Below are 23,886 nucleotides of genomic sequence, written 5' to 3' on the forward strand. Positions count from 1 at the left end.
AGCAATTCCCTCATGGAGCACCCCAGTTAAAAATCCCACTCAGAGGAATTTTCCCTTCCGGGGGGATTCCAACTCCACTTTTCGCTTCTCCCAGCCCCTGGCCACCTTCCCGCTCCGAAGATCCTCCTGGAAGTGAACATTCCCTCCTTTCCATGGATACAACGCTTCCCATGGAGCCTCCACCATCTGTTCCAGGCTCCGATTATCCACGCACGGATCGGGAATCTCCCATTAGCCGCACTTCGGAGCGACTCCGATCCCGCTCCAGCCCTTTTGGAAGGATTCCTTTGGATTTTCACATGGATTTTGGGGCCTGGCAGGCTCAGTTTGGAATTCCCAAGGATGGGAGACAGGGAACAACCAGCCCTGGAAAGGCAAACGCTCCCTGGCACATCCTGGAGTTGGAAATACAGGGACAAAGGGATTTGGGAATTCCTAATGAGGGTGGAATTTTAATCGAGGGAAAGGGGAAAAAAACAGGATTGGAGGGGTTGGATCTCTCCCAGCTTTGCTCTTCATGGCACAGAGCCAGGATGGAAAGAGACGGTGCTGGAGCCCCTGGGCTGCGCTGATAAGGCCGGGAAAACGCTGATAAGGAGCGGGAAAAGGCTGATAAGGCTGGCTCCACTCGGGAAAACGCTGATAAGGAGTGGGAAAAGGCTGATAAGGAACCGGGAAAACGCAGATGTGGCTGGCTTCTCCTGGGATTACTTCTCTGGGATGGTTCCTCCTGGGATAACCCTGATCATGAGCGGGAAAACGCTGATAAAGCTGACTCCACCCGGGAAAAAGCTGATAAGGATGGTTCCATGTGGGAAAACGCTGATAAGAAACCGGGAAAATGCAGAAGTGGCGGGATTCTCCCGGGATAATTCTGCCCGGCATAATGCTGATAAGGACCAGGGTAACACTGATAAGGACAGCTCCTCCTGGGATAAAGCTCCTTGAGATGGCTCCAACTGTGTCTGAACCATGGCAAAGATTCCCAAAAAGAGAGAGAATAAATAGATGGAAAAAGAAAGGGAGAATGAACAGGAGGAAAAGCCTGGATTGTGAAATGCTTCCTCCATCCCCAAACTTTTCCTGGCTTTGCCCCAATTCTTTGGGAGAGCCCAAAATCCAGCAGGACCTTCCCAAAAATTCCAATGACTGGGAAAAGCAGCTCTGGGAATGATCTCCTCAGGCTGGCTCCTGTTTTCCTTGGAAAAGAAAGGCCATGCCATGAAAATCTTTTTCCTGCCGACATCTCCCAGCTCCATGCCCAATTTCCCGGACATTACTGAGGCTTTCAAGTGCCTGGCACTGGGGTGGGGGAATTTTGTGCTCCCAAATTCCATTCGTTCTACAACATGTGGAGAAAGGGAGGAAAACAAGGAACTGCAGCCAGGAAAAGTGGGAGCCTTTCCTTGTCAGGTCCGGGAAATATTCCATGAGCAGGAAATGTGTGATTCCTTGTTCTCCTTCTGCAGGGATGCTTCTGATCCTTCAATCCCTCCACAGGGAATGTTTGATCCTTGTTCCTGCTCCAGGATTCTCCCAATCCTTCATTCCATGGATGTTGGATCCTTGTTTCTGCTCCAGGGATTCTCCCAAACCCTCATTCCATGAACAGGGAATATTTGATCCTTGTTCTTGCTCTGGGATTCCCCAATCCCTCATTCTGTGGAATATTTGATTCTTGTTTCTGCTCTAGGAATTGTCCCAAGCCCTCACTCCCTCCACAGGGAATGTTTGATCCTTGTTCCTGCTCCAGTGATTCTCCTAATCCCTCATTCCATGGAATGTTTGATCCTTGTTCCTGCTCCAGTGATTCTCCTAATCCCTCATTCCATGGAATGTTTGATCCTTGTTCCTGCTCCAGTGATTCTCCCAATCCCTCATTCCATGGAATGTTTGATCCTTGTTCCTGCTCCAGAGATTCTCCTGATCCCTCATTCCACACACAGGGAATGTTTTAATCCACTTTAATTTTTAATTCCCTGATTTTCCCATCTGGAGGCAAGTGATGGCCAAATCCCAAGGGAAGCACTGGATTTACAGCTGGATTTACAGCTGGATTTACATCAGGGATGTGAAATTCCTGCCTGGAGCTGCCAAAACCTTCTCCACACAGGAGTCAGGAATGTGGTCAACATCCTGAGGAGCAGCTCTCTGGATCCAGGGAAGCAAAGCAGGGATGGAGCAACTCTGGAGCATCTCCAGAACATCCCCTGAGCATCCTCTGAGTAACCCTCAAGTATCCCAAGCATCATCTGACACCTCTGAGTAACCCTGGAGTACCTCCTAACCTACCTGAACATCCACATGAGCATTCTGAGCTTCTCCTGAACATCTCTGGAGCATCTTCTGAGTAACCTCTGGGTGTCCTGAGTATCGCCTGTCTCTCCTGAGTATCCTCTGAGTAATCCTGCAGTAACTCCTGCTCTGTGTGAGAATCCCATGAGCATCCCGAGCTTCTCCTGAACATCCATGGAGTATCCTCTGAGTAACCTTGGAGTATTCTCTGAGTGACCCCTGAGTATGCTCTGAGTAACCTCTGAGTGGCCCTCGGGCACCCTGACCATCTCCAGAGCATTTCTGGAGCATTCCCCAAGTAATCCTCGAGTAACCCCTGAGTATGTCCAGACCCCTGAGCTTCTCCAGAGCATTCTTGGAGCATTCCCGGAGTAATCCTTGAGCATCTCCTGACCCCCCTGAGCATCCCAGACTCCTCCTGAGCTTCTCCTGAGCAGGGCCTGAGGATCCTCCTGATCCATCCCATAATATCCCCTCCCCAGCCCCGTTTCCCCACCCTTTTCCCACTCTAAATCCACATTCATTCCCACACAGCCGCTCTTTTCCTTCAGGATAAAAACCAACTCCAAACGTAGCAGGGAAAACCAGCAAAAAACACCCAAAAATTCCCAAATGAATCCCAAATGTTTGGGAAGGATTTCCCACTTCCCACCAGCTCATCCTATGGGATGAGCCCAGGCCATTCCGGATATTTCCAGGCGGGAAAACCTCCTGCGACTGGAGGAAATCCTCGTTTTCTTACCCCCCATTCCAGGAAAAATGAGCTGGGAAAATCCAATCAGGAAATTCTCATTTCCAGAGGAAACAAAGCTGGAAAGAAACTGGGAGGAAGGGAATTTTCATCCCATTTTTTTTCCCCCTTGGATGAAGCCTCTCCTGACCTTTTTTCCAAGCTCCAGAGTTGGTTTTAGAGCAGCGGGAATGGAGGAGGTGTGGAATCAGGAATAAACCTGGAATTCTGGAAGTGATTCCCACTTGGAATAAAAGCAAGGAGGCGCTCCCATGCCTGTTTTATAAATAAACATGGATCTGTTTTTCCAAATTTTCCCAAGGTTTGGATTTCTCTGCCCATTCCCACCTCTAAAAATCCCAATTTTTCCCACCTTTTCCCTGAGAATCATCAGGAAAATGGGAACAACGCTTGGATGGGGTGTGGTTTCTGCTGGAATCCTTTCAACGGGGCCAAAAATAGGGAAAAAAATTCCTAAAAATTTGCACTAATAGGGACAAAGGACTCACCGCACGGTGGATTGGTAAACGAGGTCTTCCCGCTTCCTGTAGTTTTCCATCTGGGAAAAGTTGGTGGAAAACATGGCATCGAAGGTGAAGATCTTCTGCTTGATGGTGCCACCGTCAGTGACCTGCGGGAAACAACCCCAGTGTCCCAAATCTGGGAATTTTGGGCCCTTTTTGGAATATTTCAAAGGGTTTTCGTTCTGAGAATTTGAGTAAATTGATTCTGATTTGAATAGATTTGTTTAAATTTGAATGTATTTATTTAGATTTTAATAGATTTATTTGCACTTTGAAATAATTTTTAATATTTTGGTATTTATTTAGATTTGGATAAATTAATTTGAATTTTAATCTGTATTAAATGGTGTAAATACATTGATTTTAATATTTTATGTTGTGCATTTTGATACTTACATTAGAATTTTACTTTTTGTTTTTGTTTTTATTTTATGTTTATTTTAAGGTTCGTTTTTGTTTTATTTTTATTTTGGTTTTGTTTTTGTTTTATTATGTAATGATTTCCACATTTATCCATTGAATCCCAGCATCTTTCATCTTGGAATTTATGGATTTATGATGGCCCTGCTGAGGTGAAATCAAAATCCACGTTTTCCATCCCGTTATTCCATTTTCCAGCTGGGAATTGTAATTTTTTAAATGGAAAATTGCTTTTTTTTAGGACTCTATTCCCTGTGCCTCCCAATGCCTCTGGATTTATCTTCCCTGCTTTTGAGGAGTTTTAGTGGAAAAATATGGAGGAAATGGGAATTTTGAGGCTAAACCAGCTTCCAGCAGAGAGTGAAAATTCCCATTTTTTAAAATAAACCACGAACAACAGAAGAAGAGTTCGGGATTTAATCCTCAAATTCAACATTTCCCAAGGACAAAACCCCAAATCCCCACACAACACTTCACCAAAATTCCACCGTTATTCTCTATTTCCTTTTTCCCCACTTTTTCATGGCAAAAAGTGGTGGAAAAGGAGGGAAAAAAATCCATCACTAAAAGAACTCTTCCACTTTATTATCCCAGGCTGAGGCTTTTATGGGAAAGAAATTCCACCCTAGCACGCATGTGGGATAAAGAAAAGTGGGAAAAAGGACGGGCATTGTAAATCTCCGGCCTTGGGAAGTTTCCAGGGAACTTTCCAATGATTTTTTGTGATTTTCTTTGGGTTTGAGGAGAAACCTGGGAGCTGCTTCAGGATGGAGAAGGGATCCAAATCCAAAGGGATTTAAGGGATTCTTTTAGGATGGGAAGTGCTGGGAATGGTGGAGGTGGTGCCCATGGATTGGGAATTTGCAGCCTTGGGATTTTCCCAGCACATCTGAACAGATGTGGGTCCAAATCCTGCCCCATCCAGAGGGAGCTGGAATCACCCTCTAGGAATCCTCACAATCCCTGAGAACTGGAGGAACCGCTTCTAATCCTGAGGGAATTCCAGGGAATTCCAGGAAAAGGCTCATCAGGAATTCTGTCTCTCCAGGGATCAGCCCTAATTCCAGCCTTTTATCCGGGCCTGGGGGAGATTTTTTGGGAAGAGAAACTCCATAGCAATTTGTGGCCCAACACTTCCTGCTGGGAATCAAAAAAGGAGGATAATTGAGCAGAATCCCATGGTTCCTATTCCAATGGATGTCTTCACATCCAGGAATTTTGGGAAAAGGGGCACAGGAGCACATTCCGGGTGCTGCTTCCTGCATTATTCATAAATCCCAGGAAAAATCTCATTCCTGACAAAACTCCCTCCCCTCCACAGTGACCCGAACAAATCCCAAAATCCATTAAAATGAAAATTTGCTGTTCCCAAAATCCATTCAGATCTCTGGAGTGTCCCATTAGAATGCCCAAAGGAACCAAAATCATCGGGAAGTGATGGATGTGGGATGAAAGGGCTGGAACTGGGATCTGATCCAGGTTCTGTGTGCCGAGGACGGATCAATGGATTCCCGTTCTCCAAGCAAATGGAAATGGCTCTGGAAAGAGGGAAAATTCCCTGGAGCGGCTGCAGCACTCCCGGCTCTTGGTGGGAGAAGAGGGAGGGGGTGCAGTGTCCACATCAGAGACACCAGGAAAACTCTTTATCCTTGAAAACTCCAGATTTAGGATTTTCCTGCCCATACCCTGGAGAATCAACCAGAAAAACTCATTATCCTGGAAAACTCCAGATTTAGGATTTTCCTGCCCATTTCCTGGAGAATCAACTGGAGAAAACTCATTATCCTGGAAAACTTTGAATTTAGGTTTTTCCCTCTCATACCCTAGAGAATCAACCAGGAAAATACTTTATCCTGGAAAACTCCAAATTTAGGATTTTTCTGCCCATTCCCTGGAGAATCAACTGGAAAAAACTCAATATCCTGGAAAATTCATTGTTTCACTTTTTCCTGCTCATTGTCTGGAGAATCAACCCAGAAAACTCTATCCTAGAAAACTCCAGATTTAGGATTTTCCTGGCCATTCCCTGGAGAAGCAAACAGGAAAATTTGTTATCCTGGAAAACTCCTGGTTTAGGTTTTTTCCTGCCTCACTCACCCATTCCCTGGGAATCACAACCAATGGGAAAATTTCATTATGCTGGAAAACTCTGGATTTATATTTTCCCATATTTCAGGGATACCACACAGAGTAATTCCCATACTCCAGGGATACTACCAGGAGCAATGCCAGGGCCCTGCTCCCTGTGATCCCAGTTCATTCCCTTCCCACTAATTACCCTGAGCACCAAACTCTAATTAATGGAGGCAGAGCTCTGCGGGCTTCCTTCCATTCCCACCCTTCCTGGACATCCCAGGAATCCCACACAGCACCAGGGAATGATGTCTGACACCTCAAATCCACCAAATCCTGTTTGCAATTCCCAAATTCCCATTTTCCAAGCCCAGCCCAACCCAGCTCCACTTCCTTTCCTGCTGCATGGAGCCAGATTGGAGCCTCCAAGGATTTCCCCTCCCTCTCCTGCTTCCCTGTTATTTTTCCTGAGCTCCACTGGGAAAAGAAGTAATTTTCCTAGTTTCCATCCTGGAACCAACTACACAAATCTGGTGCAACCCCAGAGATGCCTGCACTGGGACCAAGGAACAGCTCCGGGTGTTTCCAGCCTCATTCTGAGCGGATTCTGCCACCCCATCTCCTGCTAAGGCTTTCTCAGGAGCTCTCCAGGTGCAGATCCGTGTTCACACCTGTTCCCGGGAACATCACACCTTGCGGAGGTGTTGGGAGTGTTGGATGTTAATTAACACCTCCCTCCACCTGCGGGATGTGTTCCTGTTTATTCTGGGAAAAATCCCCTCTGCTCGTCCCGGGAATGCTGAAATTGGCGGCGTTCCAGCAGCTGAGGGGTTTCCCAGCGGGAGGAAAGGGTTGTCCCTGTCTGTCCCTCATCCCTGGGAATCCAGGAGAATCACTGGAATCGTGGGTACTGGTTGCAGTGTGAGGCTTCTCTGTGGGGTTTCACCAGTGGGATGAGGATCCTCAGTCTCGGAGTGCACAGATCCCAATGGGATCACCCACCCGGGAGCTATGGATCCATCCCAGGGGTTATAGATGTACCCTGTGGGTTATGGATTCATCCCATGGGTTATAGATACATCCCAGGGGTTACGGATCCATCCCCTGTGTTATGGATTTATCCCACAGGTTATGGATCCATCCCATGGGTTATGGATCTGTCCCATGGGTTATGGATCCATCCTAGGGGCTATGGATGTACCCTGTGGGTTATGGATCTATCCCATGGGTTATAGATACATCCCAGGGGTTATGGATCCATCCCCTGTGTTATGGATTTATCCCACAGGTTATGGATCCATCCCATGGGTTATGGATCTGTCCCATGGGTTATGGATCCATCCTAGGGGCTATGGATGTACCCTGTGGGTTATGGATATATGCCAGGGGTTACAGATCCATCCCAGGGGTTATGGACCCATCCTGTGGGTTATGGATCTATCCCATGAATTATGGAAACATCCCAGGGGTTATGGATCCATCCCATGGGTTATTGTTTCATCCCATGTGTTAAGGATTTATCCCACAGGTTATGCATCTATCCCAGGGGTTATGGATTCATCCCAGCGGTTATGGATCCACCCTGTGGGTTATGGATTATTGAAGTGAAGGGAGACGACCATCCGATTGATGAGCATCGACTCCGATTTATTGATTAAATCAGTCATCTTTTATAATGGTGTTAATTAACTTCATGCATATTGCAAAATCCGAGCTCACGATAGGTTACAGAGAAAACTCTAACCCCTCCTTTTGTTTTACAATACCTGTGGTTTGTTTATTGAAAACAGGACCAGCGTTCTCACTGTGATATGAAAAGTTCTCAAAACCTTCATATCTGTTCCCAGAGCAGCTATCTGTTCCCAGAGAGCCCAAGGACAGAATGTTTTGCCTGTTATGGGAAGACTGTCTGAGAATCTTATTGTTTATAAAGTGGTGCTTGAGAGCCTAATTATTTACAGAATCAAGCCTGGGAAATGCTGCTTTACAGCTACCTTTTACTTTTCCCTCAGCTGTATACCTTCATGGCCTCTTTCTTTAAGCCATGCTTGAACCAGACTCTCCACAATGGATGCACCATGTGGGTTATGGATCCATCCCATGTGTTATGGATTTGTCCCACAGGTTATGGATTCATCCCATGGGTTATAGATGTATCTTGTGGGTTATGAATCTATCCCATGGGTTATGAATCCATCCCATGGATCTATCCCATGGGTTATGGATGTACCATGTGGGTTATGGGTCTATCCCACAGGTTATGAATACATTCCAGGGGTTGGAGTTATGGATTCATCCCATAGGTTATGGATTCATCCCATGGGTTATGGATCTATCCCAGGGGTTATGGATTCATCCCCGGGGTTATGGATGTACCATGTGGGTTACGGATCTGTCCCAGGGGTTACGAATCCCTTACAGGGGTTATCCCACAGGATCCATCCCAGGGGTTATTCCCAACTCCAATCCCCACCAAAGCGCTGCCATTGACTTTTCCTCCTCTCTCCCCCTTTTCCCTGCCCCTTCCTGCCCCTGGAGCAGCTCGGATCCCTCAGACTCCAGGAGCTCCCTCTGCTCCCTGTCCAATAAATCACGGGAACGAGGAGCCGGGCGTGACCCCAATCCAGCGCTCCGGAGCCACATTCCCGTGATTTACGGGTGGAATAAACGGAACCCACAGCTCCAGAGGCTCCGCCCCAGCTCTCCCAGATCCATCCATCACCTCCAACACCCCGGAGCTGCCACTGGAGCTTTGGGAAGCTGAAAAAGTCTGGGAGTGAGGCAAGACAGGGAGAAAAATGGGAAAAAAGCCCTTAAAATCAGGAAGGAATTGGGCAAATCTCCATGATGCTCCATGAAAAACCCAACTTCCCAAACCTGGGAAACATCCTGGGAAAGGAGCAAGAGGGAAGGAGGGGTAAAAAGCCCTGGGAGATTTGTGGGGATGAAAATCAAATCTGGGATATTTCTGCCCTTCCCTTTGCCTCCGAGGTTTCTCGGAGCATCGTTTGCTCTGGAGCAGCAGCCGCTCCCACATCCCTGCTCGCAGGGGGGATTATGCAAATCCAGCTCCCGGGAAAGTGGGTTAATCCAATATTACCCAGTGGAAAAGGGAAGGAAAAACCTGGTGGAGACGGCGGAGCCAGCAGAAAAAAAAATTCTCCCTAAAATAAGGAGGGAAGTGAAATCAATTCCAAGCTGGGATTTTGGATTCGGGGCAAGTTTTGGGTTCTGTTCCCTGCCTGTCCAGCATTTAGGGGTCCATCCATAAATAATTATTGGAAAATCCATCTCAGATTCCATGGAGAATTCCACCACATTCCAACAGCTGGATTTGCTCCCATCCTTTCCCTGTTCATAAACCTGGAAATGCAGGAGAGCATTAGGGAAGGGCAGGTCCTTGTTCAGGGAGCAGGAACAGGATGGGAAATCCAAGGAAAAATATTCCCAGCTGCTCCATCTGATGCCACCGGCACCACTCGCCCTCTCTTTGCCTTCTCCAGGAGTTTTCCCTGGAAAACTTCAGGTTTTCTTGGATAAAACCCTTTATGGTTGGCAGCTTATCCCAAATTTCCCTGGAGAAAGCTCAGGATTGGTGAACCTGAGGCTGGATCAAGGCTTGGGAAGAATGATCCAGGGGCAGCTCCAGCCTCCAAATCCTTCCTTTCCCAAAGAAAACCAGGCTCCAAATCCCCCTTTTCCCAAAGAAAACCAACATCCAAATCCTTCCTTTCCCGAATAAAATCACTCTCAAAATTCTTCTTTCCAAATAAAACTGGTCCCCAAATTCACCTTTCCTAAATAAAACCAACATCCAAATCCTTCCTTTCCCAAACAAAACCAACCTCCAAATCCTCCCTTTCCCAAATTAATACAACATCCAAATCCTTCGTTTCCCAAATAAATCAGTCTCAAAATTCCCCTTTCCCAAATAAAACCAGGCTCCAAATTTCTCCTTTTCCCAAATAAAACCAGGCTCCAAATTCCTCCCTTTCCCAAATAAAGCCAGGCTCCAAATCCTTCATTTCCCAAATAAAACCAGGCTCTAAATTCCACATTCCCAAATAAAATGAGACTCCAAATTCCCCCCTTTCCCAAATTAAACCAGGCTCAAAATTCCCCTTTCCCAAATAAAACCAGGAACTTCCCTCCCATTCAACATTCTAAATTCCCAAACATATTTGGAACAGGGAAAGTTTGGAGTTTTTTAAAAACCTCTACATGAAGAACCCCAAACCCCCGATATCCCAAATTTTCTCCATTCCTCCCTTTTCCCCATCATTTTCCACCTGCCAAGCTCTTGGCAGAGCAGTCCCAACCTCAACTCCAACTCCAAATCCCAACTCAATCCTGAACTATCCCTAAACCCACCTGGCAGCCACTCCAAAAAAAAAAAAAAAGATGGGTGCTCCATGTGGAGCCCAAATCCAATGATGACCCCAAATCCCAATGATTCCAAATCCCACCGATCCCAAATCCCGATGATCCAAAGTCCCGATGATTCCAAATCCAAATGAACCCAAATCCCAATGAACCCAAATCCTGATGATTCCAAATCCCGAAGATTCAAAATCCCAATGAACCCAAATCCTGGTGATTCCAAATCCTGATGATCCCAAAATCATCCTGCATGCCTCCCAGCCTCATTTCCCACGTCCAGCCCAGCTGCCTCCCTCCTCCTCCTCCTCCTCCTCCTCCTCCTCCTCCTCCTCCTCCCAGGAATTGATATTCCCATCAGCCCGAGCTCCGTCTGCTTTTCCTGCCTCATCCAGCCCTGACCTTCTGTTCCCGGCCGGCTCCGCATTCCCATTCCCGAGGCGTCGGAGCTCACCCGGTACCAGACGATCTCCCGCATTTTCCCGTCGGTTTTGAAGTTGCATTTCAGGGTCACGGCGTCTCCCACCACCACCGGGGGCAGGGGCTCGATGCTGACGGTCAGATATCCTGGAAAAGTGGGGGAAAAAAAGGCAGGGAAAGAGAGCTGAGCTCCAGGGAAGTTTGGAATTGGTGGTTTCCAGGGATTTTATGGGTTAATGGCACTGTTGGATGCCAGGGAAAGCCCTGATCACTCACAGGGCCACCCCAATGATCCCAAAAAAGCCAAAATTGTAGGAAATTATTCCTGAATTTGGGAAAATCCCATCTGCCATTCCCACTGCAAATTCCCATCTTTCCTATGGCTTTGCCTTGGGCTCAATTGTCTCTCCCTATTCCCTGCCCTGTGCTTGCACAAAACTTCCCAAATTCCTCATTCCCGGTGGGAATTCCCCAACAGCTTCCCCCAAGGATGTACAACCCCCACCCGGGGGTTTTCCAGCTCCTTCCCCATCTCCCCACGGCCAGATTCCAGATCCATCCTAAATCCAGAGGGAAATACAGAGCCCGGCAGCTCCATCCATTCCTTTTTCCCTCTTTCCCCTCGATTTGTTGGGAAATTGGGAGCAGGGAGCAGCCGGGGGGCAGCAGGGACGGGAATTTCATTCCTGGTATGTTTTCCTGCCTTTCCTGAGGCTGTTGGGAATTGATGGATTGACAGCCTGGCAAATCCCAGGCATCCTTCCCTGTTTGACACCGGGACATCCCAAAAAACCCCCTCACCCACTCCAAATTCCTTTTTTTAAAATCTCTCCTTGCACCAGGTGGGAAAAGAGCCAAGAGAAAGGCCGGGAAACAGGAGCAGGTTTGGAAACGGGGCTGGAAATCAGAGATTCCTTTGTGGAAGATGCCCTGGGAGGGCAGAAGGTGAGTTCCCGGGAATTTTTGTGCCTCCCAGGCAGTGATCCTGAGGCTCAGCATTCCTTGTAAAACAACTTGGAGGTGTTTGTGCCATAAATCCCAGGCACGACCTGCGGGAGAACACGCTCCGGGAACACGTGCCGGCTGCGGCAGCAGGGCAGCGTGGCCTGGAATATTGAACACCGGGAAAAAGCCGGAAAATCCCGTTTTGTGCTGCTTTTGGGGGCTGCGGGAACAGCTCTGCACAAGGAAATATGCTGGGAAAAAATGGATTTTTGGGATTGTTTGGGGGAAGGGCTGAGGGTTAAATCTCTTTTCAGCCCCAAATGATGCTTGGAATGAGGGAATTTTGGGGCTGCATCCCAGAATCCTGGTTTTCCCGGCTGGGAGCGACCCAAATCCTGGTCAACATTCCCAGTCCGCCCAGGGCCGGCTCCTTTCCAGCCTCTCCCTGCCTGTCCAGAGTTTATTTTTGTTCCTAAAGCGGGGATTAAATCCCTGTGACTGCCAAGGCTGCACGAGGGCCCCTTGGATTCGGGGCTGTGCGGATGGAAAAGGCAGGAACGGGAGGAGGAGGAGGAGGGAGGGAGGAAGGGCAGCCGGGGTCTCTCCGGCTGCCCCGATTCCCCTCGCTCGGCTTTTGACATTTCCGAACGCCGGGATGAGCAACAGGCACGGGAAAGCGGCGGGGAAGGAGGGGGATGAGCAAATCCTTGGCAGCGCGGCAGGATCCGCCCCAAGGAATTGGGGATGGAGCCTCCGTGCGTGCGGAAGAGCTCTGGCTTTCCATGAAGCCCCCGGGTGGGATCGCAGCTCCCGCCTTTCCCCGGATCAGCCGGAGATTAAAGGGAGCCGGGGAGGAACTGGCAAAGCTGGAGCAAAGATCCAGGAGTTCCCAGTTCAGCATTTCTGGATGGTTTCTATCCCTTTTCCCATGTTATTCCCTTCCATACCCATGCACATCCATGCAAAACCATCCCCATCGCAGTCCAGGGCAGAGATTGGATTTTCCCCCTGTCCATGGGATCCAGGAGTTCCCAGCTCAGCATTTCCGGATGTTTTCCATCCCTTTTCCCACATTATTCCCTTCCAGAAATGTGCATTTCCATGGGAAAGGGATCCATCCCCATCCCAGTCCAGCCAAGGCTTTTGGTGGTGTTTAGACCTTTCCCTGATTTTTGGTGGATTTTTAAAATCAAAAAGAACCAAGTTTGGGATGGCCCCGCCACTCCCATGCAACAAATCTACCCATCCCAACATTTTTCCAAGGAAATCCCCTCCAAACCTATCCCTGACCTGCATCTTCTGGGTGGCCAAAAAAACCCCCCAAAATTGGAATTTTTCCTCTCTCTGTTTCCTCCATGTGCTGGAAAACCATTCAGAGCTGGCATTGTGAGCAGCTTCCACCCATATTCCTGGGAATTCTGGCTTGGCTGGGCCTTAAATCCAGACATTTGGTCCCTAAAAACACCAGGGTGGAACCACAGGATGCTCCCAAACTTCTCCTGCATGGAAGCTCTGGAGCTCCAGGATTTATTGCTGTGGTGTTGTGGGATCAGGATCCCATGGAGAGCTGATTCCAGAGCCCTGACTGGGCCTGGAAAAGGCAGGAAAGGGAAAATTCAAACACTTCAAGAGCAATTCTGCCCAAATCCAGTGCAAAACCAACCCAGAAGTTGTGGAAAAGAAGGAGAGAAGAGGGAGAGGGAAACAGATGCCGAGTCCCCACAGGAGCCGGCCAAGGATGCGTGGAGAGGAGGGGGAAAAGCGGGAAAACAAAGGGAAATAAAGCAGGGATCCAGATGGAGCCGTCCAGACCCCGCTGCTTGGCTGCGGCTGACGTGCAAATCCCATCCCTCATCCTCCCCTTCCCTTCGCCTCCCGACAGGGAACAACTGCCAGGTGCCAGCGCTGCTCCAAAGCCTCTCTCAGCTCCCTTTTTTTTTTGGGATTTACTGAGGAGAACAAAGCGGCCGTGACGGGAACGGCTGGGTGGGAAGAACTCTTCGGAAAAGAAGAGCCCATCCCAAATTTATGAAATTTCTGTCATCCCTCTCGTTATCAGCATCTCTTTATCAGCGTCCCCTTCTCAGCCTCGCTCCGCTTCCCCTTTGCTCTTTTCAATCCGAGATTTTTCCAGAGAATGCTGGGCCCGGCCTCCCCCGGATCGGATTCAGCCCTCTGGAAATTCATCCCTCTGATTAGATGGCAGCCCTGGGGAGGAGAGGATATTTTTGCTGGCGATCGCTGGGAATTCTGGCACCGTCCAGTTTAAGGGGGATTTTTTAAAAAGGGAAAAGGGAAGGAGGGGGAGGAGAGGGGGAAGGGAGGGATAAAGGAAATGTCCTTTGAAATCGGGAGTGACGTGTTCATAAAGGAGAGCATCGGAACAAGCTCGGTGCTTCCAATTACAAAAGAGCTCCCAGGGATGAGGCAGGAATTGCTCCAGCCCTGGAAGTGTGGGATGCTGGATAAAAACCCCATTTCCAGCCCTTTCCAGCATTCTGTGGGCATTTCTGCCCACAAACGCAGCTGGACACTCCATGGGAATGGCCAGGGCAGCTGGAATCCCTCCGAGATTCCTGGGGAGGATGGGATGGGATGGGATGGGATGGGATGGGATGGGATGGGATGGGAAAGGAATGTCCCAAGGAAAGGCCATGGAGCAATGGAGCACCACAGGAAGCCCCTTCCACATCCTCCCCGGGTGCCTGATTCCTTCCATCCCACATGGAAATTCAAGATTTATTTGTGGAGATCACCCAGTGCTCCCATTCCTGGATTTCTCATCTCCCAGTGCTTCCCAAAAATCTCAAACCAATGGAATTCTGGAACTGGATTGGAAGGGACCTGGGCAGGGACTCCTCCCACTATCCCAGGCTGCTCCAAGCCCTGTCCAAGATTGAACAAATCCTGGGATGGGGCATCCCCAGCTGAGGATGGATTTTCCCCCTTTCCGTGTCCCCAGAGTCCAACCCGTCCCCATCCTTTTAGGGGAAGGAAGCAGCAGCGGATCTGAGAGGAGTGGGAGCTCAGGATGGAGCCAGAGGAGGGGATTCTTGGGATCCAGCAGCTCCATCCCCCTCTGGAATGTCCCCAGCATCCTCGAGGAGCCAGTGACAACACAAACACTTCATCATTTTAATTAGCCAGTGATTAACGGGGCTTATCCATAATTCCCTCCTGTTCCTCCACCTCCCTTTTCCAAGGGCTGAGATGGGATGGGAAAACCAGGAGAGAACAAGAAAACAGACACCAGCACTCCCTTAACCGGCCTATATCCCAAAATTCCCAGGATTTAAGGAGAACAGGAGACATTTCGCCCCTTTCAGTGGGATCCAAAGGGATGCAAACCCCCCTGGAAAAATCTGGGAGTACTCCTGCAAATTCCTGACTGCAGAATGTCCACGGCCGTGGCGGATCCAGGGATGGAAGTCCCGGATCCTCAAGAACCAAACGTGCCCTGACTGGCGGCGTTTTGCAACATCTTGTCCATGAAAAATTCAGCAGCTCCAGTTGTTCCTGGGAACACAGCAAATTCCTTCCTACTCCCTTCCCGGCTCCGGCCATGCTTTATTTATGACATTCCAGGACAATTTACAGTCAGAATATGATGCTGCCTCTCGTTGTTAACCCGGGAGGGCTCCAAGGGCAAAGAATTCCCAGCTGGCCCCATCCAGGGAGGTGGAATTTTGCTGAATCCGGAGCTTTTCCTCCTGGAAAGCTGCGGCAGGATTTTATTTCTTGTTTAAACAGGAATAAGCGTCTGGCACGGGTTTAACACCAGCCAGGGAATGGGACATGACAGCCGGAGTCAACGTCGTGCTTCCAAGGAAAATGGGCCTTTGGGAAGTGGGGAAAATGGATTGGGGGATCCTTGTGCTGAGTTTTCCTTGGATATTCAGCTTTGCTTGCCAAAAATCCACCAGCTCAGTGCCAGCGGGGTTAAACCTCCCCAACCCCTTCACCGCCCTCCCAAAAGTCACCCTGGCTTTTGGAAAATGGGCGTATTCCCTAAAATAAACCCGGGAAAGTTGGCGTCACCCCCAGGAGAGGAGGAGCCCGGCTGGCAGGGAGCGAATGGCATTAATCCCGGGAAAATGGGATATTAACGGGCCGAGCAGACAATTAAGAGCCAGTAATTAAAATTCCTCTTCCCTCACAAACATCTCATTAGGCGCCGCTTCCCTCCCTCATTTCCATAAGTGGGAGGGAACGATTCCGCAGCTGGATCTGGAATTATTCCTTAGGCAGGGCTGCTGGACCAAACCAGCTCCTAAATTTTTAGGGATCAGGAGAAAATGTATGGAATGAGCAGGGGGATGTCCAGCCCATGCTTAGGGTCCATTTTTCTCCAATTATTGGGATGCAGAACCTGATGGATCCTATGGATGTGCCCTGAGCCTCTTTGTGATGGGAATCAATGGTTTGGATCAATCCTTTGGATCAATCCATGGATTGAGAGTGGCCCCTTCGGGCTCCCAACCCCTTCCAAATGAAGATGAAGCGAGGGAACCACTTCAAGGTGGGCTCTGGGGGCTGTTTCCAGTCCATCCCATGGGCAAAACTTGTGGGAATTATGGAATGATGGAATTTTATGGATCAATTTACCCTGGAGAAGCTGAGGCTGCTCCATCCCTGGAAGTGTCCAAGGCCTGGTTGGGCTTGGAGCAACCTGGAATAGGGGAAGGTGTCCCTGTCCATGGCAGGGACTGGATGGGATTTAAGGTCCCTCCAATCCAACCCATTCCATGATTCCCTATTTTTATAAAATACAGATAAAACAAACCCCCAAATCCCAGCTTCCAAGGATTTCAACACCTAAATCCCATTGAGATGGAATTTTTAACCACTGTCCAGCTTCCCATTTTTCCTTAAATCCCAGATTCCTCCTAAGCAAAATATCCCAAAGAAAAGATATCCCAAAATATCCAGTCCAAAGAAAAAGGACGAATTCCCGATTTGCTCCGTGCCGTGATTCCCAATGTCCTTGTGTCCATGGGAAGCATCTCCAACACCACCTGAGGGTTCCCAAGGATTGATGCTGATGGATCTTCAGGAAAAATCCATTTTGGGCTGGTTTTCTCCACATGATGACCTCCAGAGTCACTTTTATGTTCTGGAGGGGTGGGATTGGCTCTCATCAGCTCCAAGATTCCAGCAGCTCCAGAGGCAGCAGAAAAATGAGGAATGAGGTTGAAATGGATCCTGCTGGGCTAAAAACATTCCAAACATTCCAGCTCCATGGGATTTTCTTCCCCATCAGCACAACCTCAGCACAATAAAGGATTTCAGATGGAGGAGGAGAGTTTGGGCACTTTGGGAGTGGAAAATCCACAGCAAATTTGGGATTTGGGAGCCTCCCGGTGGTGCCTTGTCCCATCTCTCCAATTCCAATCTCCGTCCTCTTTCCATCTGCTCCTTCCCACATTTCCACTTTTCCCTGTCCAGTTTCCTTCCCACAACGACTCAAGTCCAGCTCTCTCCATGCCCAGTAAATCCCAGGTAAACTCCAGCGTTTTCCACCTTTGCCGTGCGCCTCCCGACAAACAAATCCGGGTGGGATTGAGCCGTCGGAATCAGCCCCGTGGCTTGGGCATGGGCTGGAATAAATCCTCGAACGTCTTCATCCGGCTTTTCCCAAGCTCCTCGGAGCTGTTCCGGCTCATTGGAGCACGGGATGAGGGAGCCCGTTCCCGGCTTGGCTTCGGCTCGCGGCATCGATTTCGTGCTTGTTCGACATCTCCGGCACAAATCCACAGGGAATGCGGCGTTCCAGGAAAAAGATGGATGTTTGGAGGGAAAACCGTGACGGCTTTGGCTGGAGGGAGACCAGGCCCTCCTACAAACCCCTGGAATGGCTTTGGAATAATTTTTTGGATGTTAAGGGGGTCCTTCATCCCAAAAATCCAGGGATTTCCTGGATGCTCAGAGATGAAATTCCATGGTGGATCTAAGGGCTGCGTCCCGCCCATCCCAGGAGATAAATCCAGGCTACAAAACCAGGGATGCTGGAAAAGTGAGGATTTCAGGATGAACACAAGAAAATCACAGTTAGACGGAAGCGACAGCCACCAGAAAATCAGGATCAGTTGGATTTGGGAAGTATGTCCCTGGGATAGATGGAACAAAACAAGGGATGCTGGAAAAGTGAGGATTTGGGGGTGAACACAAGAAAAACAGGACTGGAGGGAAGCAACATCCATCGGAAAGCCAGGATCTGTCAGATTTGGGAAATATTTCCCTGGAATGGATGGGAATTATCTTGGTTGGGACAAAATCCCAACACCCCCAAAACTGAACCCCCCTGGAGGAGAATCCCTCTCCATGAAAACACACAAAGGATCCAAGACCCTCCCAAGGCTTGGGAAACCCCTCCCAATCCCAAAACTCCTTAAATCAACTCCGTCAAGGCACAGCTGGTGCAGAAAAGATGGATTTTCCCGGCCCACGCCGCTTATCAGCAGGAATGTGGTGGCTGCATTGATATTCCCGGTGATTTATGGGATTTTATCCCCCTGCCCGCACAGCCTGGGAATGCAGGGCCGTAAATCACACGTGGAATATTTATCTCCGCATGGGAAGGATGTTTAGGAGCATTTACCAAAGTGCTGAGAAGTTTTATTTATAACTTTTCCCCTCCTTTGCACTTCCAACGTTTCTGTAAAGTCCCTCGGCCTCCTGGCGGTGCTGGAGGGGGGAATATTTTATCTCCACACCTTCATCCCACTGATATTCCCATAAAATAAAACGCTGGACATCCCACTGGAGCTCCCACAGCTGCTCAAAGTGGTGGCTTGGGTTGGGTCATTGAGATTTGGGATTTCAGGAAGAGCTTGGAAGAGGTTGTGGGGTTAGAATTTCAGGAAGAGCTCGGGATGGGTTGTTGGGTTGGGATCATGGGAAGAGCTCCTGGTGGATCTTTGGGTTGGGGTTTTTGGAAGAGTTTGGGATGGGTCAATGGGTCTGGATTTTGGGAAGAGCTCCTGGGTTGTTGGATCGGGATTTTGGGAAGAGTCGGATGTTTGTCATCATTCTGCTGTCATTTCTCCTGTTCCATTAACCCCTTTTCCTCATTATCTAAGGATTTTTCCAGATTTTTCATTTTGTTTGGATCATTTTGGGTGTATTCAGAATCCAAAACAATGCCTCATCCCAGGAAAGGTGGGAAGGTGAATCCAGCAGAGCCAAATTCCCTCAAAAACCTGGCGCCATCCCTAATTTGGAGCAACGGCTTTGCCAGCACCTCATGGCCTCTTCCCAGATGTTGGAACAGCTGTTGGAGCCAAAATGGAGCCAAAAATTCCGCAGGGCCAGGCTGGGTCTGAGACGCCTCGTTTGATAAATGGAGATCATGGCCCTCATTTGCATCTATGCAAATATGCAAATCAGGCCTGATTCCTAGCTGCCAAACAACTCCCCCCAAGTTATTTAAGGCAGAAATCCCCAAATTGGTCGCTCCTCGATTTTATTGCCATTCCATGGGGTGAAGCCAATGGATTTTGGGCAAACGAAGCCCAGCAAGTGGGAAGTGCCACCTCTCATCCCAGATTTTCCCTTTTCCCTATAAACAAACCCTGTTCCTGCAGGATTTTCTCCACATCAGCTGGATTTTCCTGTTTTCCACCTGGAAGTGCTTCCGGCCCCAGTCTGGGCTGCAGGGCAGGAATTCCCTCCTGCTGATAAATCCCAGGAGGGAGTTCCTTGCTCCTTTTCCCAGCAGATCCCAATGACACTCAGGAACTGTTTAAAAAATCCCAATTTTTCCTTCTTTTCCCCCATTTTTTCCATCTCCCCCCAGCTGCCCCATGGATTTTCCATTTCCATGGATTTTCGTCTATCCCCAGAAAATCCCAAGCTCACCAGACGGGGATTTTTCCTACAATCCCAACTTTGCCAAGCGGGAGCGACCACCGACCACCAAATCCAATGGAATGCCTCCGGAATGGCTCAACATTCCCTGAAATCCTTCCATCAGAGCATGGTGCCTCCTCAACACCTGGATTAACCTGGATTAATGCTCCAAGTTGGAATGTCCAGGTGTCCTGAGGCTAAAAATTCCCCCTGTTCTGCTTTTCCCTGGTTTTTAATCAAGCAGCTCCACGGAAAACACAGCAGGATCTGATCTCCGTGTGCAGATGTGGAATTAATCCTGAATTAAGTGTGGCAGGAGAAGGAGAGGCTGTATCCTAATCCTGCATTGAAAAAGATTGGAAATGGGATTTTTCCCCACATGATCAAATTCCCGGCTCTCCTTTTCCAGCAGCTCAGTTCTGCATCCTGACAAGGAAGAGATTCCTGCCAGCTGGATGCTCCTGGAGTTTCCCAGGAAGCTGCACCCTCTGAATGCCACCCCTGGGCACCAGGATTATGGAAAACCTCACCTGGAATAAAGGATTTTATCCCCAGATGGTGTTGCCGCACAAAATCCATCCCAGTAATGCAATTCCAGAACAAAAAAAAAGAGAATTACTGCACCCGGTGCTCCTTTTTCGAGTCTCAAACTGGAGCTGAGGGATTGGAAAATTGGGGGAAAATTCCCAAACCCCTGGCAGAGCTCAGTCAGTGGTTTGGGAGGGATTTGCCAACAGCAGCTGAGGATTTTCCTGCTGTTCCAGCTCTGTTGGGATGGGGATTATGGCACCAGCAGCCAATTCTGGGAAGCCACGGCTCGGGGTGTTAATCCCTGCTGGAGTTAATCCCAGCAGGAATAATTAACAGAGCAGGAAGGAGCTGGGAGCTGCTCCCTGTTCCTGGAAGTGCTCAAATCCAGGTTGGAGCAATGACCTGTGGAAAATGTCCCTGTCCATCCCAACCCAAAGCATTCCAGTGTTCCAGGTCTTTCCGTGCCTCAGTTTCCCCACTTGGGAAGGGGAAAGCAAAGTCTTTTCCAGCTCATCCAAGATCCAGGAAATTCTCATCCTGGAGTAACTGCAAGGTGTTATCAGAGTTCCCAAAAAATCCCATGTTGGAATAACAGCAGGGGTTTATTGGAGATCCCCAGAAAATTATGGACTATTTTATTCCAGATAAAAGGGTTTTTTAGAGATCCCAGAAAATCCCATCCCAGAGTAACAGCAAGGGGTTATTAAAGATCAAAAAAAAAAATCCTGCAGTAACAACAAGGGTTTTTGGTGATCCCCCAAAAAATCCTGGAATAACAGCAAGGGGATAATTGGAGATCCCAAAAAATCCCATCCTGGAAGAAGAGCAGGGGGTTATCAGAGGTGCTGCTTCTCCCAAAAATAACCCCAGGAAAGAATTTTCCCACCCCAAACTCCCCAGTCCTCTCTAAAACTCCTTTTTCTCAGCTTTATCGGGAGACCCATAGGGTTGGGATGGGAAAAAGAGGGAAAATCATTAATTCCATTCAGGAAAGTCAGCAGGTTTCAGTTTGGATGACCCCGCTGAGTTTCCCACCAGTTCCAAGCAGGTCTTCCCAAACCCCGGTGGCCCTGGAGCAGGGCTGACCCTGACCTGGATAATGAATTCCCTGATTTATTTCTCCACTTGCAGGAAATCCAATTATCCCAGATTTTTGATTGGTGACAAACGAGGAGCCATCGATCCCCCCTCCCTCCCAGCTGTCGGCTCCGGGCGATCTCCGCTCCTTCCATCGATTCCTGCCCGGAGGAACTGGGAAGGGATCATTGTTAATGATATTTTGGAATTTTTTCCTTCTGAACTCTTTCTCTGGAGGCACAACCTCAGGCAGAGGAAGAGCAAAATTAAACCCAGTCCATGCAGGCATCCCAAGAGCTCCAAAAATCCACTTTGTTTTTGGAATTCCGGGTGTGATGTGCGGCTTTTTCCCAAAAAAATGACCTGAGGGCTGCCTGGGGCACCTGGATTAGCCCCAAAGGGTCCCAGCTCAGCTGGAAAAGCCTTGGTATTCCTGAAGGAATGTTCTGGAGGGGGAAGGGAAGGGAAGATTTGGGAAGGGAAGGTTTGGGAAGGTTTGGGAAGGTTTGGGAAGGGAAGGTTTGGGAAGGGAAGGTTTGGGAAGGGAAGGGAAGGTTTGGGAAGGGAAGGGAAGGTTTGGGAAGGGAAGGGAAGGTTTGGGAAGGTTTGGGAAGGTTTGGGAAGGGAAGGTTTGGGAAGGTTTGGGAAGGGAAGGGAAGGTTTGGGAAGGGAAGGGAAGGTTTGGGAAGGGAAGGGAAGGGAAGGTTTGGGAAGATTTGGGAAGGGAAGGGAAGGTTTGGGAAGGGAAGGGAAGGTTTGGGAAGGTTTGGGAAGGGAAGGGAAGGGAAGGTTTGGGAAGGTTTGGGAAGGTTTGGGAAGGTTTGGGAAGGGAAGGGAAGGTTTGGGAAGGGAAGGGAAGGGAAGGGAAGGTTTGGGAAGGTTTGGGAAGGGAAGGGAAGGTTTGGGAAGGGAAGGTTTGGGAAGGGAAGGTTTGGGAAGGTTTGGGAAGGGAAGGGAAGGTTTGGGAAGGGAAGGGAAGGTTTGGGAAGGGAAGGTTTGGGAAGGGAAGGTTTGGGAAGGGAAGGTTTGGGAAGGGAAGGTTTGGGAAGGGAAGGTTTGGGAAGGGAAGGGAAGGGAAGGTTTGGGAAGGTTTGGGAAGGTTTGGGAAGGTTTGGGAAGGTTTGGGAAGGGAAGGGAAGGGAAGGGAAGGGAAGGGAAGGGAAGGGAAGGGAAGGGAAGGGAAGGGAAGGGAAGGGAAGGGAAGGGAAGGGAAGGGAAGGGAAGGGAAGGGAAGGGAAGGGAAGGGAAGGGAAGGATTTTTGGGACAGACTCTTCCAGACCCTCCATGGAAACAGCCAAAATTCCCACCAGGATTCCCAACTCCAGAATTTGACCCTGGCCTGGAGATGCTTTTTCCAGGGACAAGGGGCAGCTGCATCCCAAACACTCCCTCATCCCTTGGGAATGTCGTGATCCCATACCTTGGGAACGCCATGATCCCATCCCCCAGGATCTCCCTGGCCCAACCCCATCCAGCTCCATCTTTCCCATCTTCTCCAGCCCCATTCCCTGGACAAAGCAGGATTGTGATCACCACTCCCTCTCCTCCAGATTCACACTCCATGATTGATAATCCCTCTGCACTCCCGGTAATTCTGCATCCCTAATGGGATTAATGGATATCTCCCTCTTCCAGCCCTGATTCCAGGCACTGATTCCTGACACTTCCTCCCTCCCACAGAGAGGATGTGCGGGGCTCTTCCCTTAATCCCGATCCATCTCCATGGGGCTGTTCCTTTAATCCCGATCCATCTCCTTGGTGCTGTTCTCTTCATACCAATCCACCTCCTTGGGGCTGTTCCTTTAATCCAAATCCATCTCATTGGGGCAGTTCCCTTCATCCTGATCCATCTCCTTGGGGCTCTTCCCTTCATCCCGATCCATCCTCACTCCGCTGAGAAATCACTGCTACTTAACACCTTTCCCTCTCCCAGCACTTCCAGAGCTGTCCCATTTTCTATGTTTGGCTTTTCCCGCTGATTCCAAAGACTGACAGAGCAAAATCCCAGCCCTGATTCCTCCTTTAGCTCTGCTTGTGGAATGCTGGCATTTTTGGGGATCTTTTCCCTCAAATCTGACATTCTGGGGGTTCTCCCACCCCTGAGATGGAGCAGAGCTGGAAAATCAGGAGGAGATTTTTCCGTGGCTCCATGTGGTGTCCATGACTCTCCTTTCCCAAATCCATCCCTATTCCTGCTGCAAAACTCCTATCCCAAAGCCCACCAGGACATAGAGAATCCTCAGACAAACCACACATTCCCATTTTTCATCCCAAATTTCCCTCCTCTTCCTGAAGACCCCAGCCTGACCCCCCAGCCAAACCAAGGACTGGGATTGGGAATAACAGCGGCAGCCAGACCTTGGAAAAGGGACAAATGCCCGGCAGAGCCTCAGATCCTCTGGACGTGCCGGGAGGCCGAGGCTCCGCGTTAATAAAACATAACCAAGCGTGGGATCATCCAATATTCCTTTAATTCAGTGCTCCCAGGAGGGCGGGAAGAGAGGCCGGGAATGCGGGAGGTTTTCCTGCTCAGCGGGGCAGAGAGGAGTGCCCGGGATGTTAAACAGCTGGAAAAGCCCTCCCTTCCCATTCCCATTCCCATTCCCCCGCTGGAAGTGCCCTCCATTCCCTTTCTCCAGGCAGGA

The 23,886-nt window shown here is 49.3% G+C and overlaps 1 protein-coding gene across 2 annotated transcripts in view; it reads right to left on the reverse strand.

The window, feature by feature from the left end:
- IGSF21 (immunoglobin superfamily member 21) overlaps positions 1 to 23,886 on the reverse strand; it is a 42,313-nt gene that overhangs the window by 9,241 nt on the left and 9,186 nt on the right. Inside the window, exons 2-3 of one of the 2 annotated variants that reach the window (XM_058818865.1) lie at positions 10,874 to 10,986; positions 3,535 to 3,656 (exon numbers count right to left, since the gene is read on the reverse strand). In XM_058818865.1, the coding sequence (XP_058674848.1) occupies positions 3,535 to 3,656; positions 10,874 to 10,986 (235 nt within the window). Of the gene's footprint in view, positions 1 to 3,534; positions 3,657 to 10,821; positions 10,987 to 23,886 lie in introns of those variants that run through there. The other variant, XM_058818866.1, reaches the window with a different exon arrangement.

This window comes from Ammospiza caudacuta, chromosome 22 (genome assembly GCF_027887145.1).
Source record: "Ammospiza caudacuta isolate bAmmCau1 chromosome 22, bAmmCau1.pri, whole genome shotgun sequence".
Lineage (NCBI taxonomy): Eukaryota > Metazoa > Chordata > Aves > Passeriformes > Passerellidae > Ammospiza > Ammospiza caudacuta.